At 46.1% G+C, this 22,905-nt stretch overlaps 1 protein-coding gene across 1 annotated transcript; it reads left to right on the forward strand.

Moving 5' to 3' along the window:
• Positions 1-399: 399 nt before the first annotated feature.
• Positions 400-2,259, forward strand: tomm20a (translocase of outer mitochondrial membrane 20). Its single transcript, XM_080507103.1, has 5 exons — positions 400-568; positions 766-812; positions 897-978; positions 1,635-1,777; positions 2,072-2,259. The coding sequence occupies exons 1-5, from the start codon at positions 445-447 to the stop codon at positions 2,114-2,116; spliced, it is 441 nt and encodes a 146-aa protein (XP_080363229.1). The 5' UTR covers positions 400-444; the 3' UTR covers positions 2,117-2,259.
• Positions 2,260-22,905: the final 20,646 nt, after the last annotated feature.

The raw sequence follows: 22,905 nt of genomic DNA on the forward strand, positions 1-22,905 counted from the left end.
ATAGTTTTTACTTTATTTGTTCTCCTTTTAATGCCATTCTTGATCATTTAGTTTCAATGTATTTCCTCGTCAATCACTGAGTTGTCTTGTGTCTGAATGATGCTATATAATAATCTATGTAAAACATTTGCCTTGCCGACACATATTTCAAGATTAAAGATGACAATGTTATGCAATGTAAACAATGCTATGAATACTATTTCAACCTTATGATCATTTTATTTACATCTTATTTACAATTGTTTATATTTGCTCAGAAACTTTTTTTTTTGCAATAGGATGTGACGTTGGAGCGTGAAAATTACGTCTCGCGTCACCAGTTATGTATCATCATCACGTCTTCCGTCATCCGTGACGTATTTCCGGTAGCGCCGCGACCTGCTAGCTGCTAACCGGCTGCTAACTGATCTTTGCCCCGACTAGTCACGGGTTTGTCTCTGTGAAATGTTGAGCGGCAGGACGAGCGCGGTGGTCGCGGGGCTGTGCGGGGCCCTGTTCGTCGCATATTGTGTTTACTTCGACAGGAGGCGGCGGAGCGACCCTCGCTTCAAGGAAAAACTGCGCGAACGTGAGTGTGTTTTGGTTTTAGTGGCGTGTTAGCATCGTTAGCACTCTTAGCCCCCATGTGGCCAAGCGAGCCTCAAGGACAGGAAACGCTACCAACGGCTCTGTTGGGAGTCACGCATTGAGGCGGTGTGGCAGCCTGGAGGTGTGGAGCTTCTCCTTACCGCTGGCTAATCAACCCTTTTTTCCCCCCCTACACAGGCAGAAGAAAACACAAGGTTTCCAGTGAGCGACGTGGACTTGACAGGGTAAGTTATGTGGAAAAAGACATCTGTCCACACACTTTGTTTTTAATCGCCACTGTAACATGTATTGCTGTGTGGACTTTGTAGCTGCCTGACTTGAAGGACGCGGATGCGGTTCAGAAGTACTTTTTGGAGGAGATCCAGCTCGGAGAGGAGCTGCTGGCTCAAGGTTAGTTATAATCTGCTCTGTACACACGAGACCAGGCTGTTTTAGTGCACGAAGCGATTCAATGTTAAGGATTGGAACCTGCTATTAGTATATCTACTCTCTGATCATCCTTTTTTTTTCTTACCTTGGTTACTGGTTGCTTAATTCAGGAGTAATAACTTCTTGGAATACCTCAACCCCATTGTGAGTGTCATAAGCCACTTGTATATGATCACTTGGTAAATGGCATGAAACTTAACCACTTGCTCTCTGCTTCAGCTTAAAAACACTTTAAATATGGAATTTGATGGTAAAGAACTAAAGAAGTTTGCCAACGTAGATTTAACTCGAGGGTTAAATCCAGAGCACGTGGCATGGAAAACGTGGTTACCGCGTGGCTGAAGGTGAACCAGATGTAACTGGAAACTGAGCATATTCAAGGTCTTATTTCCAAAATGTGTTTACTGCATTTGTTTTAAAGGTGTAAAAAAGTTTTTAGAAGGCAGTTCTCGACTCTATATTGAGAATTGGTTTTCAAAACCTGTTTAACCTGCTCTAAGAATAATTTTGTTATACGTTTTGTCATTTACACCAAACTACAATGATTTTCATACACGGTTGAATACCCTTGCAACCCATTCTGTCCTTAAATTCTCCACACCTTACCCGCCCGCCAGGTGAATTCGAGCGAGGTGTAGACCATCTGACCAACGCCATCGTGGTCTGTGGTCAACCTCAGCAGCTGCTTCAGGTTCTCCAACAGACGCTGCCTCCGCCCGTCTTTCAGATGTTGCTCACCAAACTACCCACCGTCAGCCAGGTGAGAATTTCAAACATTTCCTGTTGGAACAAGAAGCAGCCCTGTTGTTTTTTTTTTTTTTTGGTGGCAACGCATTCTTAATAAACCCCCCGGTTGCATTTTGTGGTCTCCGGGACAAGAAAGGATGCAAAATCAATCTTAGAATTATCCAAAGCTGGGAGTTGTGTGTCAGTAGCTCCTGGTTATTTCACCTCTAAGACAAAAATACTTACATTTATGCTCCGTGTTGCATAAAGTGTAGGCAGTGTATGTCATCGTAGTTGTTAAGTGACATTCTTTCCTTTTGCTTTGTAGCGAATGATCAACTCACAGTCTTTATCAGAAGACGATGTGGAATGAACTGGTGGGCCGTGGAAATCGTGGTGGAGTTTCAGGCACTGATGCACTGATCTGTACTTCTGGCTGCAGCTGTGAACCAGATCTCAACTGGACTGAGTCATGTGGCAATCATCTTCCTCTGTCACTGCGATGGAACAACTTCTCCAGGGTCAAGTTTGGGGGGGGGGGGGGGGTCATGATGATGATGAACACATTCCTTCTTTTGAACCATATTCCCACCTGATATCATGATATATTTCCACATGTTGTATTTATTTATTTCAGAAGTGACCTTGAGTTGAAGGCTGGACCATAACGCACTAAATTAACATGTTTGTAAATTTCTTACATATGGGTATGGGACTGGTAGATGTGTGTAAAGAAAATGAAGTATTATACGTTTTCTTAAATATTCCTACAATGTCTGTAAAATTCCTTTTTTATTTATTTATTTTTATTTTTTTATACTGCAGTCCGTCATTAGCCCCGTTTCCACCGCACAAAAAGTGCAGAGAAGGAACGGAGCAGTAAGGCAAAGTGCAACCAGAACCAGATCTGGTGTGCGTTTCCTCCGCAGACATTTTGGTTATAGTGTAGGTGGGCTTGAGAGCACCGCAGGTATGTGACGTTGCAACAGGAATCTCAGCCGAGGCGGCAGATCTAGGTCTTATGCTGACACCAGAGACACTTTATGGCCGTGGAACTGAGCCGACATGGTAAAATATAGAGTGCATGTAGGAAATCACTGACAAATCAGCAGACGGCTCCTAAAAATCAGACCCATTCTATGGTCCTGATTACCCCCCATGGAAGAGTGACGGTAAAGCTTCAACCTTTGGAGTGGTTATTTCCAGAAAATCCCAAATTCTTGCGGTGGAAGGCTGAACCATAACAAATTATACCAGTCTATTCCCACACTTTTTTGTGTGATGGAAACGGGGCTTTAGTCAGTGGTGTCTTTCTCTGTAATGTCCCAGAATAAATCGTGAAAATACAGTTTTGAGCGTCTGTTTCTTTTTGCCAGCAGATGGCAGTAGCGATGCACAGGAAAGTCTGGAGCAATCTATTTTTTTTTTCTTGTGAAATTCAGTGTGGGCTGTTTCTATTTGTGAAGCAGGGACTTATGCTATTGAATGAAGGGGTTGCATGCTTAAATGGGAAGATAAATATTCCTTTGGCTTTTGGGGGGGGGGGGGGGGGGGGGCTGGCATGAAGGTATTGGGACACATGTAGCTCTTCCAAATCCAAATCCTTGACTCCCATCATGTAGTGAATCTTTGACATTTGGATAATAAAGTGGAGCCACTGCCAAAGCAAAGTTGGACGGCCATCAAGCCGAGTCTCGTATTTCTGTCGCTCACCAGCTCAGGGAAACGTGCGACTCCACTGAGCCACAATGTCTTCATTGTGAATGGCTTTATTGAGCGTGCAGAAGTGGAGCAACTTGTAGGGAAAGGGAGTCGGTCTGCTTGGAAGTGTGTCTCTTGGAAGACAAATAGAGCTGTAATTACTTTTATCCCCGTCTGCAGCTGTTTTTCTGAGGGGGATCTGGCCAGAGCTGCCCGGGACTTGTGGGGTTGCCAGGAAATGAGGGCGAGTGGCGGCGGCGGGGGGTGGTGGGACAGATTTTCTACATCAGGAGTGAAAAATGAACCGGCGGCCCAGAAATGTCCGAGTGAAAACTAAATGGTATACAGTGTTTAATTTTCCATGAACTCGTGCGCCGCAGTCCCCGTCTTCAGCACTGCTGCCATTTTTGCCATTGGGTTGGAAAAGGAGACGGTTGCCAGGGGCCCCTGCAGCGAGGAGTTGTCTGGCCCCAGTGTGTGTGTGTGTGTGTGTGTGCGCTGAAGTGGCTCGTTGTTAAGACGTCCCTTTGGGAAGCCAGATGAGGAAAAGAGCAGACTGTGTTGGATGTGGAGATGGAGCTGTGGTCAGTTTTTTTCTTTTTTGGGGGGTGGGGGTGGGTGGGTGGGTGGGGGTTAGAACAGGTTGGAACCTCTTGGCAGACCATTGGTCGGCTTCTCCTGTAAATAAACACCCAGTGGCTTGACCCACGCTCTTTCCATTGCAGAGAACTGAGAGGTCACGGGGGCCACACGACTCTGAAAACGTGTCAGCATGAAGCACATACAGGAAAAACAGGCCTAAGGCAGGATGACACGACAGAGCTTGTTTTTGTGTGTGTGTGTGTGTGTGTGTGTTTTTGAATGACAAACCCCACTCTGCAGTCCTGAGGTGTTTAGGTAATGCTCTTAATTGAACATCATTTTGAAATTGCATCCCTGCTTGCTTTCAGTTTGTATGAATGGGTTATGAGTCAGCTCTTCATATTTTTTTATGAAGCAGGCTGGAGCAGGAAGAGAAGGGAGACGTGGAGACTGTTCCTTCAGTCTTGCAGTAGGGGGCACTGTGGTTTCAGCCAGTATTTGCAGTCCGGCTCGTTGTTCCACTGAAGGACGACTGAATGGAGAGACCTAAGAACACAACAGTTCCAGTTGACAGCAATAACAATGGCTGTGCCTACAGCACAGAGACTTTTTTTTTTTTTAACAGTTTCTAATTCTTTCTTTTAAGGTGCACCCACTGGCAGATGCACCATGTTAGTTCACCACAGGTACAGACAATAGCCTGTGTTAAAATAAAAATAACACAGAATTAAAGGGGGATAGCAAAGATGTTAGGAGCTCGGACCAAATGACTCCATGGAGTCGGAGTGTATGTCAAGTGTTGTATTGGGAATATTATTTGAGCTCCACCACGTACTGGTGGAAAGTCCCGTCAACAAATTATCCACATCTTTAATGACCTTTAGCTGTGTTACTGCAGTGTGAGATTGAATGTCAAAGCCTGATTACTGCCTCCGTGTACCAAGTGCCATCTGACCGGCGGAGATGTCTGCTTATGTAGGAGCAGCTGTGTTTGGGAGTTTAAGGCCGCCAGAAATAGCTCGGTTGTATGCGGTTGCCATGGCAGCTCCACGTAGCTCTGCATAGCAGCAGACTGTCCTGCTGCACCGGGTCTCACTTTTGCCGCCCTGCGAGAGCGTTACCTCCGGAGCAGGTTGCTATTCGCCTGCTGATGAAGCGAGCGTGAGGCCGAAGCACGCCGTCTTCCAGCGGCTCTGCTTTGGAACATGTTTTTGTTTTTGTTTTTCCTAACCCCTCCATCTTCTGATGATGGTGGTGATGATGATGCTCAGAGGCCTCTGTGTCTGTGCGCCGCTGCTGATGTCACGGCTGTGGTGCCAGAGTCCACAGCCTCACTGTACAATGTCACAAAGCGAGAGGCTGGTGGGGGAGAAATACGAGACGTGTCCAGACTGTTATTAATAGAAAGGCCGCTGCTCCCTTCTGCATTGCCACTTGTGTGCTACAGCAGCAGCAGCAACACTGTATATTAATTACTACCTTCCTTCTTTCCCCTTTTCTTGCCCGTGTCATTCAGCAGCGAGGGGGGAAAGAAGGAGGAAAAATGTTCCGAGGCACGTCCTAAAAATAAAGTAGCACTGTACGTGCTCAGAGTATTAACTTCCACACAGATGACCCATTTTTCCATCTCAAAGGGTCTGAGGATGGGTGGAAAAAAAAAAAGAGCGAGAGCGAGGGGGGTGGAGGGGGTGGGGGGGGTGTTTGAAGGGGAGGCAACAGTGGAGCCAATCACGTGAATCTAAAGCAGGCTACAAATCCTGGTGGATTTTGCTTCCTCTGTGGGGTAATGCCTCCACTGTCGTCTGTTTTTCCATTTCTCTGCGGCTGTCAACCCCCACCACCACCAACACCACCCCAGTTACCCCTCCCCGTGGTAATTCTTTTACTCTTGCCCTTCCTCCATGCAGGGTTTTTCTCCTCCATGTGGTCTCTTGCCTATTTATCTCAGTTGTTTACATTCCCAGTGAGTGTGAGCTGAAGGGTGTGGACAGTCACCTCCTCACCCCACCTCCACCCGCACCACCCACCGCTTCTAGAGTCAACCCCCCCACCCCCCCACACGTCCTCCATCTATATCTCCTCATCACTAGATCCCTGATAAGACTGAAATTCAATAGTACTGAGAGTAATCAAGTGCATCACATGACCCTTGAGTTCCCGTTTTCTTCTTTTGTTTTTGTTTTTTTTAACTGAGTGGCTTTCATATTTTTAGGTACGACAATGAGCCTCGCGCTAGAATTTGTCATCTGACGGAAGCAAATATCGCTCGGCGTCGGTTCTCACCCCCTGTCATCTGTCATCAGCGTTATCCGTCGCAGTCTAAGGCACGAGGAGTGAAACCAGATGAGAGGAGTGACACGTTATGCAGAGCGGGAGAGGCAAGAACGGGTTAACTTAGCAGACTGCGTGCACACTTATTTTTTTTCTTTCTTTCTCTCTCCTCTCCCTCCCTCTTTCTCTCTGATCTGCCTTCCTGTCTCACAAGCAGTGCAGTGCAGAGAGGCTTTGAACATCATGAGGGAGTCAGACAGGCTTGTTTTGCATACTGTAGGTCTCCTGCATTGACTTGTAGCAAATCCTTGCCCTCAGGAGGCACGTCAGAGAGGGGATTAATGGGGAGGGCTGGGGCCCGCACAGAGTTTCCCATTGTCGCAGCCCATGGCCCTGCACTGTATTTTCGTCCCGCAGAGTGAGAAAAGGAGAAGGCAGGTGGGGTTGGTGGTGGAGGGAAGGAGGGAGGGGGTTTCGGTTTGTGTGTGCAACGTGTGTGACAGAGCAGAGGAGGGGTGGGGAGGGTTACAGTGGTGTTATTTCCCTCTGCCCTGATTCTTTGGAGCTGAGCTGAAGGGGGGGGGGGGGGGGGGGGGGGGGGGTTGCAGAGTGTAAATAATGTATTTGGCGTGGTGGGGGTGGAGAGAGATGGAGCTTGACCGAGCTCAGTGAAGGGAAGGGTTGAACCGAGTGGCCGCGTTGCTGCAACAGGAAGCAGGGGGCTGGAAATTCTGTGAGGGGGGGTCTGGTTGAAGAGGAGGAACCATATGAGGAGCTACAACAACACTGTTGTGGTGCTCTGGGGAATGTGGGGCCTCCGCAAGAATGTGGCAGTCCTCTACTTCCGCCCCGTTCTCTCAGTTTTAACCAAGACAAATAGTTTGCTGTTGCAGACTGCCATTAATAATACATTGTTCATAATAATGTGGTAGTAAAGCGAAACGCTTTTTCCACTACCAGCCAGGAGCTGGTGGGAATTACTCATGCAGGAGCAAACCTCAGAAACTGGAAACCAGCTGCAGGAAAGAGTATTTGTCAACCTCTTTCCATGGCCTCTGAAAAACTGCACATAGTTTTGACCCCTAATTAATTTGCCCAGAAAGAATTAAATGTTTGCAGATACGGAAGTGTCACACCGCTGCCATCGTTATTGGAATGGTTTGCATGAGGTTGGTTACTGACCAGTTGTTTGTGTGTCAACGTTTTCCCGTTTGAATCAAGTTTGCCTCGACTTGACGAGACCTATGCTCTGTGGTGGCAGCCGCCTTTTGCAACCTTTGGACTAAACTGTGACTCAGACTGCGGAGGTTGCACACGGCCGAGTGCATTTACACTGTCAAGTAAGTCCAAATGCAATCGACTGTGGCACAGTGGCGAATACACGTTACTGCAACACGAACAGTGATCACTGATATCGGTGACTAATGCAGTTGGAGTTGCTCAAGCGTCTGAGATTGTTAATAATTAAAATTTTTGGGGGAAAACGGTCGATGGTTGACTCGCTGAGGTTAGCGTGCCTTCACAGCACCTGTAATGTACTCGCAGTCGGAAATAACCATTAGGTGACCTTTCAAATAGCTGCCTGCTGTTGTTGTCAGGTGTTGTGACAAGCTCTGCACGATCGCTGAAAAGTGCACCAGGACCACGTGCAGTGGAGGGCTGGAAGATGAAGAGATCGCACTTAAAAGCGATGAACTGAAATAGGTTAGAAAAATAAATAAAAAATAAAATGTGCATTCCGTTCCCGCTTCTATGTGTACGAAATGAGTTACAATTGTGGGGGATGATTGAAAGTAAAGAACATGTTACTTTTCTCAGTAAGTACTTTCTGTTTTACAAAAGCAATATAGAACTAATATGTACTGTATATGATGAGGTGAAATGCTGCAGTTGTCTTTTTGGTTGAGTGTGCTTCCAACCAGTCCTCGGTCATACACTATATATAAGTATACTAACTAGCGTGTGGTCAACCTGTGCAGACGTCTCATACGTGGGCGACAATTGACAAGTTCAGCAGGCAAAGTATTTTCTAACCGTCCGCCATTGTCTGTCTGTTATTTTCAGCTTTGGGGAATCATTTTGTGAATATTCCTGTACGACTACACTAACTGCTACTTCCGGGAGCTTCCATAAATAGCGTATAGAGAGCTCATCTGGCTTGCAAAGCCTGCCTCCCCTTCTTCAGCTTGAGCATGATGAAACCACTGGCATCCACTGATTATACCATCGCCTCTTTGTTTCTCTCCCATGTTCTTCTCCCCCGGCGTTCCCTCTCTCTTCTTTCTCCCGTACCTGTTATGTTTCATGAAACTAATAAAAGGTGCCTCAACCTTGAGAGACAATGGAGCAACTCCATGTACAATCATCTAAAAAAGAGGTGTGGGGGGTGATGGGGGGGGGGGGGGGGATCACTTCTGCTCTCTGCACACAGCGTAACCTTGGCGTAACTTTTGTATTTTATCATCTTTTTCTCGGGCTGCCAGAACTCTGCTGCTGTATCACCCCGCGCAGCTCGGCAGCTACAACCCACTCGTTCACCCGACAACTACAAAGTGGGTTTGACGCCTTGCATCTTGTGTAACCGTGTCTTTGAAGACTTTGGCTTTGAGCTCTGTGTCTCATCAATTCCCTACGCAAAGCTAAATTTGAATCTGAGGCGAGCACATAAGGGGGTAGCTTATCTGCCCCGCTCGTTTAATGTTATTCATTCATGCGCACTATTTTTACGACAGGCTGTGCATTCAGAACTATTTTACATTTGCTGTTGTTTATGTAACCGTACTCTGCATATAGATGCCTGTGTGCGCGCGCGCGCTTGCAGATGAGGTACAGTAACTTGTTAAACTTCCATGAGGGACCGGAGGCACCGGTTGCTTTGTGCAACGCATCAGACGTGAGGGGGTCCCCGCATACATTAAAGGCCTGTTTCGCATGGAACTTAAAAGCTGTCACTGATAAGGAAGTTCACAAAAATACATCACAAGTTTGACTGGTCGTGGGTTTTTTTTTTTTCTGGGCTGATGCTTTGATGTCAATTCAACACCAGGGAGCAAAACAGAGTGAAACAGATACAGCCCCTCAATTTCCAGTCCACATGGAGCAGCCACACAACAAAGTGAGAGGTATTTATCACAGCACATTCCTGACTTATTTGTCATCTGGGGCCCTGGATTTGTCACATCCAATCTACTTTTCTCAAAGAACCAGGGACTGAGATTACAGGCTCATAGTCAGTGAGATAATAACGGCGAGTCAGGCTTTGACTCAAATGAAAGTCCTCAAGAGGATGATGCGGAGAATCGAGCCAAGTCGTTCGCAACATTATCATTCTCACGGTGCAGCTGAAGCGCTATTTTTTTTTATTTTTTTTTATGTGACCATCTGGAAATATGATTTATTTGTGCCCCCAATCCATTTGCAATAGCGGTCATCCCTGCCATTGTTCGACGAACCTAAGCTGCCGAGCCACGCCGCCTCTTTCCTCTCCTTCAGCCCTGCATTTCTTTTCGCCAGCAAATCCCAGTTGAGGCTGAGCCGATCCACCATGCAGCTGCATTCATGAATCAGTGTAAGACAGGAGCAGACGCTAAAGTGTATTATCTTCTCTGTCTGATCACCTCACTAATAATCAACGAGACAAATCTCACGATTGTCCTCCAGTTTTATCTCCCGCATTTGCTGCCGTGGATTGTTTTTATTCTGTCATCTCCTTCAGTCACTGTTGATTTATGGCAGCGTGGTGTCATGTACGCCCACGGTAACATGCCTCTCGTTTGCTCCGAGATTCATCCGATGAAGATTCTCCATCTGACCTATTTTCACTGAAGCCTTCATCTCCCTCCGTGTTTATTTGGAGTCTATTTGTGGCTACTGTGATGATTTGATATGGCTGCCGAAAATATGAGCAACTTCTTTGGCTTTCAAGCCAGAGTACTACTTTCATTAACATATAAAAAGCTTTGTTTGATATCCTTATCTCTTCTGAGGTGCTTCTCTGTGTAAATTATTTCACAAAGTCGAGGGGAGGGTGGCCGTCCGCCAGATAAGTTCTTTACCATTTAGTTTTACCCAGAAAGCCCACATTCCTGGACTTGATTTGAATTTAATGGACTTGTAGATGATTAATGAATCAATTATTGGAAACAGCGTGTGATCTCTGGGTGGCTGCAGAGGCGACGCTGACAGCTTTTTAAATTGAAAGGAGCACCGTCGTGGCGGAGACTCGCCGGCTGCCAACTCAATGTGCTCCTGTAATTATAAATGCATGAAATAATTAACAAACAACTCCACCGCGAGGTTGTTACACGCTGGGTCATTTAGGGTCAACAGGAAGGGAATGGGTGGAAGCACCGAGTCCGCCGATGATTGCACTCCGTCTGATAAGGACGGCAACTGCAGATTGAGTTAATCTCGTAGCGAGAGATGGAGCGAAGGCTTTTACGCCAGATGACGCTCAGAGAAAGGCTTAGCTAAAGCACTCCCGCTACCGCCACCGCACCATCCACACCCTGTCTACCCTCCCAACCCCCACCGCTCTTTTCTTCCAGTGGGACGGCTTGTTGACATCCATTAGGAGGTTTCCCAGCATTGAGCCAGGCCAGGAAAGAGGGCTAATGATGTAATTCCCTGAGAGATGACATTAAAATGTCAAAGTGCTGCAGCTGACATCATCCATTTAGCGCACATTTTCCTATAGCATACACTTGTCTTCCTTTTTTCCTTCCCTCAGCTTTCCTTCCTGGAAACTGGATCTCCCCACCCATCCCAGTGCCTCCAGACTCTACTTTGGTGTGCAGCCACACAGTGGAGGACAGACTGGAATCAAAAAGTGTGTCTTCCCCTGCAGCTCTAAACGCCCTGCTCCAGAAAGCAGACTTCTGAACAGGCTATGTGTGTCACGTTATATTAACCCACCTTTTTATTTGATTTAAAGCTTCACCTGACGCTAATTCATCTCAAACTACACGACAAAATGCTTCTTTTACTGAACCACCTTAATAAGACGCTGGTCGAATCTGGTTTAGAATGTGTTAACGCACGTGACTGACTGAAGGGAACATCTTGTACAAATTGCTTTTACTACCTTGTCTGGCGCTCTGGCTCTGTGCCTTCAACGCTGGTCAACAAGCGCGCTCTTTTTCTGAGAAAATGTGGAATCTGAATTATATTTCTATGAGGGAGACTTGACAGCCTTCTATTCTTCAGCCCAGTGAGTGGGCAGGCTTTGGATGTCAATAATGGATGCTTGAAGGCAGAGTAAGTAGACGTGAACTGGAAGCAGAGAAGGAAGGGGGGGGGGGGGGGGTTTGCAGCGCCTCACTCAATAATGAATCAATTGATCCCCCTGCAGATGATGGATCAGGTTGCTATGACGACAGATGCAGTGTTACCCAGAGCGTGGAGAAGAGGCTGCTTTCCCAGAACACAAACACAGACTCCAGGCTGTGAGTGTATCTTGGCTTTAAATGTGCGGTGACGCAGGATGTGATTAATACGAGAGGTGAAAACAGAAAATAATAAGTGGTGAATTCATGCGGCCAGATGGATCCTCTCCAAAGAGGAATTACTGCACAAAAACTATCAATCCATCACCTCAGGCTGTACAACTCCCAATCTATTCCTCTTTGTTTTTTACTGTGAACATGAATGTAAAGACGTTTGAGGTGAATGAGATTACGCTTGGAAACCTTCTGAAATTTGATTAACCCAGCCCTCGAAATGGGAAGCCACTTTGTTATTAGGAAGAATTACAATTGTATATCGGCAGAATGAAAAAGCAAATTTTTTTCACATTCATTCAGGTTTGTCTTGTTTTGCTATCTGCTATCATCTGACTTCAAACAATGCAATGGTAAATTGTAAAACAATGTGCTTTACATACAAAAACAATGTAATATTAAAAACACTGCAACAATCTCAAAATGGCCCAACCCTTTACAAACCATTTATCAATATTTTTACTGGAAAGTGTAATGTTGTTGGAGCTGGAGCCGACTCTTCATCGACATTTCTAAGATTGTAGCAGTAGTAGAAACTTATTGCATTTGTAATAAATCAGAAATGCAACCAATACATCACAAATTAAACACCAGTCACAGTCTTATCGTGAAGTTTTTCAAACACGAAATGAAATTTGAAAGAAGGAAGATGTGGTATAACCTTTACAATTCATAGTTTTCTTTCTGTTCCTCTATGCAAGTTATTATGTTTAACCAAATACATATAATAAATACAGTACATAATACAATATAAGAAAATTGTTCCACAAAAATAAATGAAGTTAGCTGTATCACAGTTACAGCAGAGTTGTTTCAAGATATTGTTTTTCTGATTCATTCATATAATTTCAAAAATCTAAATAGCAAAAAACACAAAATAATTTGTTAACCATTTATCTATAGATTAAGCATCTAAACTATAACCAAGAAAGACTTGTTACAACTGTAATTATGCTTATAAATAAATAAATAAATAAATAAATAAATAAATAAATAAATAAATAAATAAATAAATAAATAAATAAAATAAATATATATATACACATACATATATTATAAAAGATTACATGTGCATCTTTTAGGATTCAATTCTTCTGTGAACATATTTACATGACCATAATACATGTTTTAAGAGAATACCACAACATTGCTCAGTGATGCATATATAAGTCTTAATATGGTCATTTTAAATATAGTACAAAATATCCCAGTATGCACGTAGTATAGAATTAATTGTATCACATTCTGTTTTTCTGTTCTATTCTTTATGCTGCCTTGGTGGATGTTTCGGCACCAAGTCAGAGCCTGAATACATATGTGGCGTTCTATTGTGTGTATAGTGCTCTGCCTTCAGAAAAGACACACACACACACACACACACACACACACACACACACACACACACACACACACACACACACACACACACACACACACACACACACACACACACACACACACAAACATGTTTACTGTGCCTGCAATGTGTGCATTCAGTTGCCATGGCAACCCCGCTGATGCTGGGTTCAGCTGGGACTATGTTGCCAAGTAACAGCTGAGTTATGAGAGTGGATGAGAGCAGCGTGGGCGACGGGAGGGTGGGGTGGGGGAGATACGAGGACTTCTACAAAGGCAGCAGCGAGCAACAAAGACTGGAAGCGTGGTGGTGGTGGTGGTGGGTGGGGGGGTGGGGGGTGGTGGTGGGGGGCATCGCCGAGGGTGAAAAAAAACAAGCATTTATTCAGGTTGGAACTCTGGATTGAAAAACAACATGGTTTTCATCTCTCTGTGCACCTTTGTGCCAAAGAATATTAATTCTTGGGTGGACCTCAAAGCACACACAAACAAAGTAAAGCTGTGCCAACGACACTGAGTGTTGTGCTCCATGCTTAACAGCAGCAGGACATCTCTAATTATTCCTTTCATGTACAGAAAATTGGAGTAATGAGTGTAATCCTGTGTGTGTGCGGAGTCCTGGCTGCACTGACCATGCCTCCGGAGGGCTCGCAGCCTGTCGTGACTCACAGTCCTGCAAAAAATATCAGAAACAGTCAAACTCTGAAGGCTCAGAGCTATAAACGATCATATGTCCTCGCAGTCCAAGAGGCTCAGGAGTAGAGCTGCAGCAAATAGCCCCCATTGTTGAGTCAGCACTGGTATAGCATGCATGCATGCAGGCAAGGTTACACCGAGCTCCCTCCTGAGCTTTAGTTGCACGGTTGTGCGGTGAAAATGCGGCCTGAAATCTAGTAAATTACACGAATGGTTAATGGCTTGTGATAGCAGCAGCTGGTCCTGTTTTTCAGCCTCCATTAAGATTGTTTCAAAGACAGGTTACACCCATTAAACCCCATCTGTGTGTCAGATGATTAAAAACAAAGCATGACAGTATGTTTTTTTCAATCCATCCTCTCCAGTGACCCGCTCCTTCCCACATGTACTCTCATGAATCATCTTGTTCCAGACCTCAAGTCTGCCTCGCACTCCACAGTTGTGCTCTCAACATGATTCTGCAGTTTTTGTTTTTTCTTCCACAATGATATCGGTTTGTGTTCACGGCTTCTGGCTGAAATTCTTTTGTTCTTGCTTAATAAGAACAAATGTTTATGTCTTCCTCTGGCTGAGCAGGCTGATTTGTTGTCATGGAAACTGATTCTGAAGTGCCAGGCTGCTTCATTTGGGACTAATTGTCATCCCCAAACAAACACCAACACTCTCATACTCATATTCGGCGCTGGAGTCACAGCGTTTTCCCACTCTATTTGTTGAAATACTCTCATGCTCCAATACTTCCCTTTTCCTCATACGCCAGCTCTAAATATGCCCGATAAACCTCCCTCAATAGACAACTGAGTTCTTGACTGACACATGGTGAAAGGTGGACGTTAAACTGCCACGTCAACAACAGGTTTGTGCAATTCAGGAATTACAGGTGGAGAAAAGGGCAAACCAGAAAAACCAAAACACTATAGGCAACGTGGCCCCACACTTTATATAACAGAGCTGGCCTGTGGCGATTGTGCAATGCGGTGCAGTTGTCTGGGCTGATGTAAACAGAGCCTTAGTGCCTCTGGAGGCTCAGCCATGTGCCTTGATGCAGCAGTTATGGGCACATGCCCTACTTTCATAAATCAGAGCTGGAAAAAAAAAAAAGGAAACCGTGTGAGGAGAGGAGGAGGAGGAGGAGGGCTGAGAGGGGATGCCGAGTGAACAGGGGAGGGAGGGGGGAGAGGTTTGAAGGGAAGGAGGGAGGGAGGGGGGGGGTGAGAGTCTGAACAAGGCTCATATTGATGTTCCAAACACAGCTGCAAGCATCAGCTGACTAGCTGGCCTGGAAGCAGCCCCAAGCTCTGCCTCCTGCCTTTATCAGCTTACACTGCGACCTTTCTCTCTCTACTGGAATAGACCCCCCCCCACACACACACACACACACACCCCCACCCAACCACCACCTCCCCCATATCCCCATATCAGGCCCTTTTTTTTTTTTTTTTTTAAACACCACGCACTGCCCACATGGCCGCAGTGAGTCCAGACTCCGTCTGTCTTCCCTGACTCTGATATCTGATTTCTGCAGCATGCCTCCAGAAAGCACTGGCTCTCTTTTCGGTGCATCAGCACTTTTGTTTGTCTCACATGGCTCAGTTTTCAAGCCTCACCCCGCGCTCTTACACAACTCACCATGAAGTCACTGTTACGCCTCACATCCGCACCCGATGGCGGAGGATAAAGAGAGAGTGGCGATGATGAAGCAGCTCGGTTACTTTTGCAAATACATGCCAGTTCAGCAGGATTGTGTTGTCCTCTCGCGTCACATTTCTGCACAAGTGTTCCTGGAAACAAAGACGGAAAGAGGGAGATTTGGATACTCTGTGTAACGCTGACAAGTCATTTTTTGGACATATTTGGTGAACTTGAAGTTAGCGGTAGTTCAGGGGGAGTTTGAAGCGGCAGCTGTTGTCAAGAGTTTGTCCCTGAGGGGCAGTAATCAGCAGAGTTGACTGTCAATCACGGGTCTGCGGGGCTCATGGGTTTTTTCTCAGAAAGACGCCTCCTCCATCTCCTCCATGCTCACACACAGCACACCTCCCCTTGATGACGCTCTTCAAGTGATACTGGATAGTGTTTCTATGGGAGCTGTCCACCCACACACACACACACACACACACACACACACACACACACACACACACACACACACACACACACACACACACACACACACACACACACACACACACACACACACACCACACACACACCTCCCACCCCTCCCCTTCCAACTGTTTGCAGGAAACACTCATCCTTCTCTGGAGATGTCGCTCGCGGCGGCTCATGCACTCATAAATCCTGGGCTCCTTTTCTGGGAAATGAAGGGCTTGAAAGAGACACACACACACACACACACACACACACACACACACACACACACACACACACACACACACACACACACACACACACACACACACACACACACACACACACACACACACACACACACACACACACACACACACACACACTGAGGAGTGGGGGGTGTAAAACACAGCTTGCCAAGTATATCTCCGTCGCCTTTTTGACAGTGAAGAGGCTGGATTGAGTGTCTGCCTTCTGTGGGAGGCAAATAAGGAGCATATTCTGCACCTCCCCGGTTACCCGTGTGAGAATCCGAGTCACTGCGGTATCCAGGCAGACCTCAGCAATACCCAAAACATCACAGGAATGAGAAGTGTTTGGCAGCGCAGGACAAAGGGGGAAGGACACGGGGAGAAAATAAGAGGGAAGGCGAGAGAAAGAATAGAAGCGCTTAAAGGCGGCCATCGCCGGCTTCAAATGTCAGCCGGTTCCCGGTTAAGACAATGGAACGCAGCTGTCGTTGAGCTTTGAACTGCAGCTGTCTGCCCGTCGCTGGCGTTATTTGTGTGTACATGTGGTCGCGGGCTGTGTTTGAACATGGCGCAGCTATTAAGTATTATAGGAAGATCAGTGTGAAACAGTATTCAAATGTAAGGAGGGTGGATCGAGGTCACGGGGAGTCGCAGTGAGACACATGAGTAGGTGGCGAGTATGTCAGATGTTCCTGATTTAGAAACCCTCGAGCAAAAGCAGAGACGGGGGCGAGGTGGGGTGGCAAAGAGACTGCGGTGCTCCGCATGGAGTGGGCTCTGATGGTCCGGGGTTTGGGGGGGGGGTCAAAGAGGGGGAGGGAGATGAAAGACAGGATTGTGAAGGACATCTTACTTTTAGTAAGAGAAAAATTCCTCGTCTTAGTGCGAGGCAGGGGACGAATCCGGAAATTCGATTGCTTTTCTCGGCAGGTTCGTGACTAAAATGGCCGCAGTGTCCGTCATGCCTGAAAACTCCTTCAAGTGCCTCATTATCGGTGTCATCTGTGGAGCAGCAGAGAACAGCTCTTTGTCATCTTTGCTGCCGTCTTTGATCACCCTCCAGACAATGTGCCATCAGGCCCGGGCTGATTTTTTGTTTTGTTTTTCTAAAGCACAGCTCAATTACTTAAGGGGGAGGCTCTTTAGCATATCAGAAAGCTCAGGCGTGACTCTGCAAATAAAAGAACACATTAGATCTCCCCCACAATATGTTGTAATTATTCATATAATGTAAGAGCGAGCAGATAGGACTGAGTGGCACCTTCATTTGCATCCAGCCGAGGAAATTAACATTTTCTAGCTCGTGCAACAAGCACACCAGCTCGCACTTTGGAGACTTCTGTGCGTTGTGCTCGCTTGAACGTGCACGGGCAGGTATGAGGCCGACAATGCCAATATGCCTCGTTGTCAGCGTGCTTTAAATGTCACTTTTCAAGCTGCACCATTTTGCCACAGCGGTTAAGAGTGCCACCCTGGGTGCCTCGTCAACGGCAGCTCAATTGCACCAGGCAGGGCTCCTCAATTATTCATAGGAGGGAACACACACGTACACATACACATACACATACACACATACACACACATGAGCCAGGTCTCACTTTGTCTGGGGAAAGATAATAGCATTCCCCCAAAAACGATCCCTCTCATTCTGGCTTTGAAGCCAAATAGTAGGTGATGAAATAACAATGAACATATCTGTCAGTGCCTCACAGCAGCCACCATGATGAATGGAGCCACTCCAGTGAGTGTAGTGAGGGGATGAGTCAGCACTATTTTAGAGGAATTTGACGAGGCTATTTTAGCCAGATAATGGGCCCTCTTGTTTTTCAACATTGCGTGCGCCACGGTTTGAGGTTGGGGAGCTGGAAAACTTCCGCTGAGGTAGAGAAGGAGTTTCCCTGAATAATATATCTGCCCCTTTGATTCAACCCCCCGCTTCACTATTTTTTTGCATGCATGAGTAAATTCCTATGCGTGCCTGTCTGCTGCAGTGCAGCGTGGGGCTCTGCAACGCGGGTTGTTGTCGTACATAAAGAATGTGTGAATATGTGTGTGTGTGTGTGTGTGTGTGTGTGTGTGTGTGTGTGTGTGTGCGTGCGTGCGTCAGAGGCTGACTTTGTGTTCATTCCACAGTAAATTGATCTGGCTGCTCACTAGACTGGATGGAAAAGGGCCCGGGGCGAGAAGTGCACACTGCATCAGCAGATGGGGGAGAGCCCACTGTGATTGCCATCACACGGCATTCCTCCTCACTGGGCATGCTCCGACGGCCACGCCCCCCCCCCCCCCCCCCCCCCCCCTCCACCACCACCCAGAGCCTGTTTGAACCAGTTAGTCTGAGGTGGCAGCGGCGCTTTCTCATGTTTCTCATCTGACCTTCAAAGCTCGGCATGGGGACAGCAGGTTGACGGCGGGAGGGGGAGAAGGGAGGAGGGCAGTTATTCTAACAACTCTTTGGATAGCAGTGGCTGATATGTCACTCATTAGTTCCACTCTGTGCTTTTGCCCTGTCACGGCCCTCTGAGAAACATGCAACAACCTCGTGAAGTACAGACGATTTAGAATAAGCAGAGGCTGTAACAACAGTTGCCCAACAGAGGAAAGTCTAACACGAGCCATTACAAACAACTTCTAACTGTTTGACTAGAAACCTACGGTGGATAATCATTACTGACATTCGTACGTCAGGCAATGTGAACACACACACACACACATAAAGGAAACGTGTAAAAGGTTGACTCAGGAAGTTAAATACAAGAAAATGTTTTATAATTCAGAGTCTGTAAGCCTCACTGACGTAAACTGTGCAAACTAATTAAAACAAAAAAATAGAATCAGTTAACACACTTTCGCTCATGTCTCACATGAATTCTTGAAAAGGGTGCAAACATTATGTAAAAAAAAAAAAAAAGTGCAAATATAACCTGAAAGATGTTTTCTAAACTCACAGCAGCACTGCAAATGTCACGTCGCTCATTAACTCTGTTGCAGTTAAACATATTAAACACATTTGAACCGTAAAACGTTGAATTCCTTTATATATATATATAAAAACCCAGGAGCTGGGTTCAAGCCGTTGGGTTATAGAGTTCATAAGTCTGACTTAAAAAGTGTTGAGGTGTGACAGTAAACTGTTATCTATGATTGTTTACAGCGCTCCATATCAGGACGACCTTCGATCACCTTTCTAACAAAATATAATGGCACATGCTAAAAAATGGCAAATTGTAGCAGAAATGTCCATGTGCTTAACAAACATACACATTTAACATCATATCTACTATACTGCAAGCTTACGATTTAAAAAAAATATCTGTTACAAACAGTTATGCGTCGTGTATAACCTCACAAATGTACTTTGTGCTCAAGTGTTGACATCATCTCGCGCAAGCAATTACTGTGTGCTCAGATACCTTGAATTCCATCACATTACGTGTGTGTGTGCGTGTGTATGTGTGTGTGTGTTGTGCATGCGCGTCTATTTGTTTAAGTGATGAATAACAAATGCATTACTGTAATTAATCAATATTCTGCAGAGAAATTATAAGAGGATTTTATTTCAAGTATATAATTTCACTGATGATGACTTACAATTTACACCAAGCAGTCAACTCATTTGCTTTAATGTACTATTCCAAGTTGTTCCTGAGCACCTCAGCAATTTGAATTAATGTTTCAGACCTTTTGATCAGCATAGTTTCAGCCAAATATTCAACTGATGAAAAAAAAAAAAAATTCTTTCCACCGCCACCTGTAAATATATGTGTGTGTGTGTGTGTGTGTGTGTTCCTACACAGATATAACTACAAACAGGCCATACTTTACACATCATCACTATTATCACTGCACACTGCCTGCTGACACGGCAGAGAAGTGAATCACAGGCTGAATTCCTCCGTGAGTCACATGGCGCTCTCCAAACAGAGAGACCATTTTCCTCGCTCGCTCTCAAATCTAAATCCCTCAGGATTTTTACACATACTCTCTTTGTTTTGCCACCACATTTTGCTCATCTCTTGTCCTTCCGTCTCCGCTCACTCCACTCTCTGACTTGCACCACCGGCTTCCTGTTTATGTCAGGCGAGCATCAAGCCAATCAGCTGTGAAGGCTGTGATCCTCCTTGTAGCTATTTACTACCCTGTGGTCTGTTTTAAAAAAAGACTGAAAGCGAGCTGAGCTTGGTGTAGGGCTGCTGAGTAAGCAGACACGCAAAGCTCCAATCAGTCCGCGACTGACCTATATACATGTCAACCCTCACGCTTCTCAAAGTCTCTCGGTGTGTATTTTTACTTTGTGAAATGTTGCTCCTTCTCGCTGTTCCATTTATTTGCTTGTGCGCTCTCCGCGCCCAGCAGGATCTGCACGCTGACATTTTTTTGTTTCTGCTGCAGGCAGGAATGTGCTGGTTTGAAGATAACAAAGCAACATGAGGCGACTGCGTGTAAACTTTGAATGAGGTCACGGTCGGCCAGCACAGCACGCCGTGACATGAGAGGGGACTTTGTTCTGGATTCTCCCTCAGCACTGTCATTCCTTTTCTCTCTCTGTTTTTTTGGCCACTTTTGTTTGTTCTGTACGCGGTTTTCAGATTGCAATTACAGGTTACCCGAGCGCCTGCTATTATATGGTTGGAGGAAAGTGCAGACTGCATCTGAAAGTGACAAGAATAGACCCTGCAGAGTTATGCGGGGACCTGTTCGTGAGTCCAGCCAACGCCAGCTCTTCCCTCAGAGTTCACGGTGTACTATAAATCTGTTAGACAGGGGGAAAATATAATCAGGGCTTTGCCCGGGCATTTGAGTTCACTGCAGGCATTACATGAGTACTAATGCCTGATTCAACACTGGCTCTGGCAAACATGCCTGACATTCAGTGTTTACTCCCCTCAATGAAAGCTGCTAGTCAGACAGTCTGATAGCACGGCCTGGAATTAGATTCAGGAAGTCATGAGATTTCCAGGTGGCTTGGCTTTCCTAGAATTGTTAAGCAGGGATTTTTCAAAGCGTTGCCAACACACATTAAACTGAAGCCACCCTTCTGTAAAGAATTACACCGATCCATTTCCCGCGCTTGGCACTCGGTGTAAACACAAGAAACAAGCGCCGAAACCTTCTTTCGAAATACGGCTCCACCGAGTGCCTGGATAAATAGCGCGGCGCTCAAATGTTGTTGCTCCACATCTGAAACTGGAAAAACACAACTGAGGGAAAACAGGGAAGGAACATTCACGAGTCTGGACCTTTGCAGAGAGAAAAAGGGCTCCACGGTGCCATCATTTAGTCGAGAGAAATGCATGAATAATGAATCTGTGCTGAACTCCTGCTGAACTCTTTACACCAGTACTGAGCCAGAGATCTGCACCACATGACATCCAGTGCACACGCACCCAGTGACCTCTGCAAAGCTCCAAACATACGCAGCAGTCTGCTGCAGAGCGCTGCGTGAACCATTATACTGTACGGCACCTGGCTACAGTTGGACAGAGGGTTTTTTTTTTTTTTGATAAACCTGATGACTGTTTGGAGGTGGCGGGGCGAAGCTGTGGCGAGCAAGAGTGGAAAGATAAATAAGAAACTGGTGCTTTGGCAGTTAAAGCTCCCGCCCTTTTGGTGGGTGTAGTGTGTGTGTGTGTGTGTGTGTGTGTGTGGTTCAATGTTTAACTCTTGTGTCAACAGCACACATGTGTCACAACAGCATTCTTGTGAGCCGCTCGTCTTGTGACAAAGCGATTTCGTAATTGGAGCGCCGCTCCGACGGCCCACGTGCATTGTTTGGCGGTTGGAGGAAGGAGGTTCGTCTTGGTGTAGAATGAGTCGTAGCATGACGAGTTTCGTGTTCCTGCACGTCGGGCGCTAACGAGCACAGAGCCGAGGCCGTGAATAGCCGGGTTAACCCGTTCAGACAGCAAACACAGCGCCCTGTTTACCCACGTTAATCCTCCCGCTCTCGTCTTCCGCCCTGCTGTAAATGGTTAACTTGGCGAGGGGGAAGGTGAGAGCTGGAAAGTTTTGTGTGTGTGTTGTTGTTGTAGCAGTGACGTGGGAGGTGAACTTTGTTTGTCTTGTTATTTGGCAGCGACATTTTTTTTTTTTTTTGTTCAAGGTGATTTTATTGCGAGGAGCGAAATGAGTTGTGCACACGTCACATAGCCTCAGGAAGGAAGGAAGGCAGGAACTGAGCTCTCTGCAGTCATGTGTCTTGATGAACACAGCAGATATGTACGTGTGAAAATAAAAAGGGGAGAAAAGGGGAGGGAAAGGCACTGCGTTGTCCTTCAGGGCAACCCTGGGTGTAGCATCGAGACTTGTCAGTCAGCGTGAGACCGTTTCCTCTTCAAGGCTGTCTGGCTCCGCCCTCCCATTGTGTGGCGGCACAGTGTAGGTGAACTTTATCCCCCTTTTTGGAGCGAAGGCGAGCTTTCAAGTGATTTGCATAGAGAAAGATCAAGTTACACATCTGTGCGCCTGCTAAACAATGTGCATCTCATCGCTTCACAGCAGGAGGGGGAGAGAATTACCCACAACCTTTCATTTGTTAAAACACTTTTGAAAACAGCCGTTGCCCAAACCTGTACAACTACTGCACACGCGCGCACACGCGCACGCACACACACACACACACACACACAGCGTTGCATTACCACAAGCTGAAATTGCACAGATAACACACACCACACCCATCGTGTTGTGCCCTTTGGACAGACAGGCTTTCTGCAAAC

Source organism: Blennius ocellaris, assembly GCF_963422515.1.
Source record: "Blennius ocellaris genome assembly, chromosome: 13".
NCBI lineage: Eukaryota > Metazoa > Chordata > Actinopteri > Blenniiformes > Blenniidae > Blennius > Blennius ocellaris.